The 3,525-nt window shown below is 34.2% G+C and overlaps 1 protein-coding gene across 1 annotated transcript; it reads right to left on the reverse strand.

Moving 5' to 3' along the window:
- Positions 1–359: 359 nt before the first annotated feature.
- LOC108469224 (uncharacterized) lies at positions 360–1,772 on the reverse strand. The gene is made up of 3 exons (XM_017770118.2): positions 1,569–1,772; positions 1,024–1,125; positions 360–936 (listed from the first exon to the last, which is right to left on the reverse strand). The coding sequence occupies exons 2-3, from the start codon at positions 1,097–1,099 to the stop codon at positions 746–748; spliced, it is 267 nt and encodes an 88-aa protein (XP_017625607.1). The 5' UTR covers positions 1,100–1,125; positions 1,569–1,772; the 3' UTR covers positions 360–745.
- Positions 1,773–3,525: the final 1,753 nt, after the last annotated feature.

The following is a 3,525-nucleotide window of genomic DNA, read 5'->3' on the forward strand; positions in this document are numbered from 1 at the left end:
TTGAATTATATAATGTATAGGTATGATTCGATTTTTCTGTTTTTAATTCATCATGACAGACCGACATGTTTGTTTAAATGCAATTTGCCCTGGTTTTCTGAGGCAAGGATTTGTAGGTATGAATATTTAATGGTTGTTCATGTTAGCAGGGAGGACGTGGTATTTTGCCATAGCCAACAGGTCGAGCTACCTTGTTATAATATGTCTACTTGATTCGGTATCACATGGTCAAGCACTTGATTATCTAGACAGAATGTCATAAACTCTGAGAGAAAGACAGAGCTTCGCATGTTAAGTGTTTTCAGCGGCTCCCTCTTCGGTGCCATGTATGGTTCCTTCGAAACCCCGAAACCACAACATTTATTTTCCTCGGTATCTTTTATGAATCAATGAAATAAAATATTTCTACAAGCACAGCAAGCAATGACTGATATTTTTAAAATTTAGAAACATGCACACATCTCTCCGTAACAACTCACATAATTCTTTTCAACCCTACAAGGTTCTAAGATGCCTACATGTCATACTGCAGTTCGTTTTACACAGTATGCTTGGCACCATTCATAAGCCTACTGGTGGCAACTGTTGTCAGAATTTGGAATTGACGGCTCGATGGCTTGTTTGCTATAGCAATGAAAAGCACAATCTACAATGCTACAATCTCAAAAGTTCTATTCAGGTAGTCGACAAAGGTTCATTATTTACATAGATAGGGCATTCAGCAACGCTTCATGTATGAGAGCAGTCAGTTATCATCAGCATCACGGCGAGACCATGTTTCTAAGAGTGAAAAGGCAACCAGTGGTCCAAGAATAGGTGGCTGTGGTGGAGGTTTGCTGAAGGCAACAATAGGCTCAGTCTGGTCGTTACTGACGGACCCTGTTTCCTTAGAGCCATTATTATCCGATTTCCTCGGTGTTGAAGTAGCCACAGTACCTGGTTAGAGCGATATGTTAAAGTTAAAATGTGTCTGCTTACAAAAATATAGCCAGAACAAAACAATAAGATGTAGAGGGAACATACCCCATGATCCAGCCAAAGGGCAGATTTGTTTGAATTTGTATATTGAAGGCAACAATGAAGCATTTCCACCGCGCATGTAGATTTTTATGTTCTTGTGGTTGTCTAGGGAAGACAGAGTTAAAATATTAAGAAACTAATAGCCATGGAAAAGCAGAACACATTGCAAAGAAAGAAAATTAGCTTCTTTTAAAGAGTTGCAGTTGAATTCCAATGGGAAAGACAGAGTTTAGGCAGACAAATGTCACAGCTATCTTTAACATCAATCAACCAGACAATCATAAAGATTCAAGCTTTCCGTTTTCTTTACAATGGTGAAATTAATCTCCATTCATTAGTTTTCCAAAGGAAAGCAAGAAAATCCAAGAAACTTTTGATAATAAAGCAGCAAATTCTTAGATCAGGCTGCAAAAGCTCCCATCTGAATTCTGTTTCATACTTAAACAAACAAACAAATAAACCCAGATCTTCAAAATGATAAAAGTGGTCAGAAATTTAAGGGAAAAATAAAAAGGTTATATGTAGAAAAGTTGATCAATAACAGGTACCTGGAAGAGTGTCTGCTTCCGCTGCAGCAATAAACAAACTGAAACAGGCCAACAACGTTGTGTTTCTGAGTTTCCGATTGATATTGGAAAAACAGAGGGAAGCCTCGAGAATTTTCTAAGTTCTTGATTTCTGAATGCTTACGTGTATCAATCTGGATCTTTCAATGTCTGTTTTATGTTTTGGGCCGTTCGATGGATACTGAAAAATTTTCATGCATGCAATTTAGTTGCTTTTGAAGAATTTAATTTAAAAAAAAAAATTATTATTGTAAAATTTTTTGTTAAATTTTTTTGTGATATTTATTGGACAAAATAATACAAATTATAAAAATTGAAATAAGACAAAAGAAAAATGGAACTAAAGAAATATCATAAAACAAATATACGAATATACCAAAATTTGTGTAAAACATATTATTAAGATGTAAAGATTTATATAAAATTATAATACTTTACACATGAAAATATAATACAACTATCTATTCTTTTATATTTAAATTAAATCATTATGATATGTAAAAGCATGTTATGAATTTATATATAATATGAAACAAAGTTATCAAAACTAAATTACAATAGTAAACTAAGCATAAGCAAAACATGACTCAAATTAAAAGTTTTAAAAATTAAATTAAAATTTATCCGTTAATAATAATGTCTAGACGCTTTGCAACTTTGAAAGAAAAACGCTTAAGCAGCATAAATTACGTTTTTTATATGATTACCGTCAGTTGTATTAATGTTTCAAAAACATAATTGACGGCATTTAAAAAATTACCCAACAATGCCTAAATGGTTGCCTAATTTTTTTTTTAGGGTAAATTTGAGGTATATGTCAAATTTATAAATATGTATAGTTTTAGGTTGTTTTTTTTAGATATTTAGGAAAATAAACTGATTTTGAAGAGAAATAGAAAACACGTTTAGACCTTTTTTTGTGTGTTGGGTGTTGAAAATTTGGAGAAAAAAATTGATTTTGTGTTTGTGTTTGAGGTAGACATTGTGATAGTTTTAAAGTATACTTGAGTTCACGGTGATGCTATAACACTAGGAGACCCACACATTTCATTTTTCGTGTCGGGATGGAACCATCACCTTAGCAGTCCATCGCATTGCATCTCAAACTCCCAGTTCATAGTACTTATACGGTCATGGGTTGAAGTATAACTAAGGCTTCTAGTTGACGGTGGTTATGTGATCACGAGTTAGAGTATAACTCGAGAGCCCAATTGTCAATGGTTATGCAATCATGAGTTCAAGTTTATGACTCTGGAAGAGGATGCTTTATAAACCCTATACATAAGTTTAGACCATAATCATAGGGAAAAATAAAGAGGCTTTCCAATATAAAGAATTTATTATTTTTATCCATATCAACTAAAAGTAGTACCATTAACATAATTGTACGAAACCTGTGACAGAGTTGGATGCAAGAGGACTTCCAGGATGGGAGTGACTGTGGCAGTGGAAAGAAGCTAAAACTTGAGTCAGGGTGGTAACGGTTTTAGTTATTAATGAGTTCTTTAATCTTAGCAATCGCTATCGGCTTGAAAGGACTTTCAGCTTTTCTCTACCGTCACAATCACTCTTCCCCCTGAAAGTCCTCTTGTCCCTAACTGTGTCACAAGTTTTGAACAATGAGGTTAAGGATATTGCTTTAGTGGAGATAGAGAAAAAAAATAAGCTAATTATACTGGAAAGCCCTTTAGTTTTTCATTATGATTATGGCCTCAAACTTATGTATGAGGTTTATAAAGCATCCTCTTTCGGTGACATGAAACTTGAACTCGTGACCGCATAAGCACCATTAATTAGGCTTCTGACTTATACTCCAACCCATGACCATATAACAACCATCAATTAGGAGCCTTATTTATACTTCAACCCATGAATGTATAACCACCATGAGCTGGAGTCTGAGTTGCAATACGATGGGCTCATAAGGTGATGGTTTGAT

The sequence above is a fragment of the Gossypium arboreum genome, chromosome 8 (genome assembly GCF_025698485.1).
Source record: "Gossypium arboreum isolate Shixiya-1 chromosome 8, ASM2569848v2, whole genome shotgun sequence".
NCBI lineage: Eukaryota > Viridiplantae > Streptophyta > Magnoliopsida > Malvales > Malvaceae > Gossypium > Gossypium arboreum.

Bases quoted from the DNA above. Each gene is read 5' to 3' on its own strand.
- LOC108469224 (XM_017770118.2), bottom strand. From the start codon at position 1,099: ATGCGCGGTGGAAATGCTTCATTGTTGCCTTCAATATACAAATTCAAA. The intron at 937-1,023 runs GTATGTTCCCTC...CGCTCTAACCAG, and splicing joins CCCTTTGGCTGGATCATGGG to GTACTGTGGCTACTTCAACA.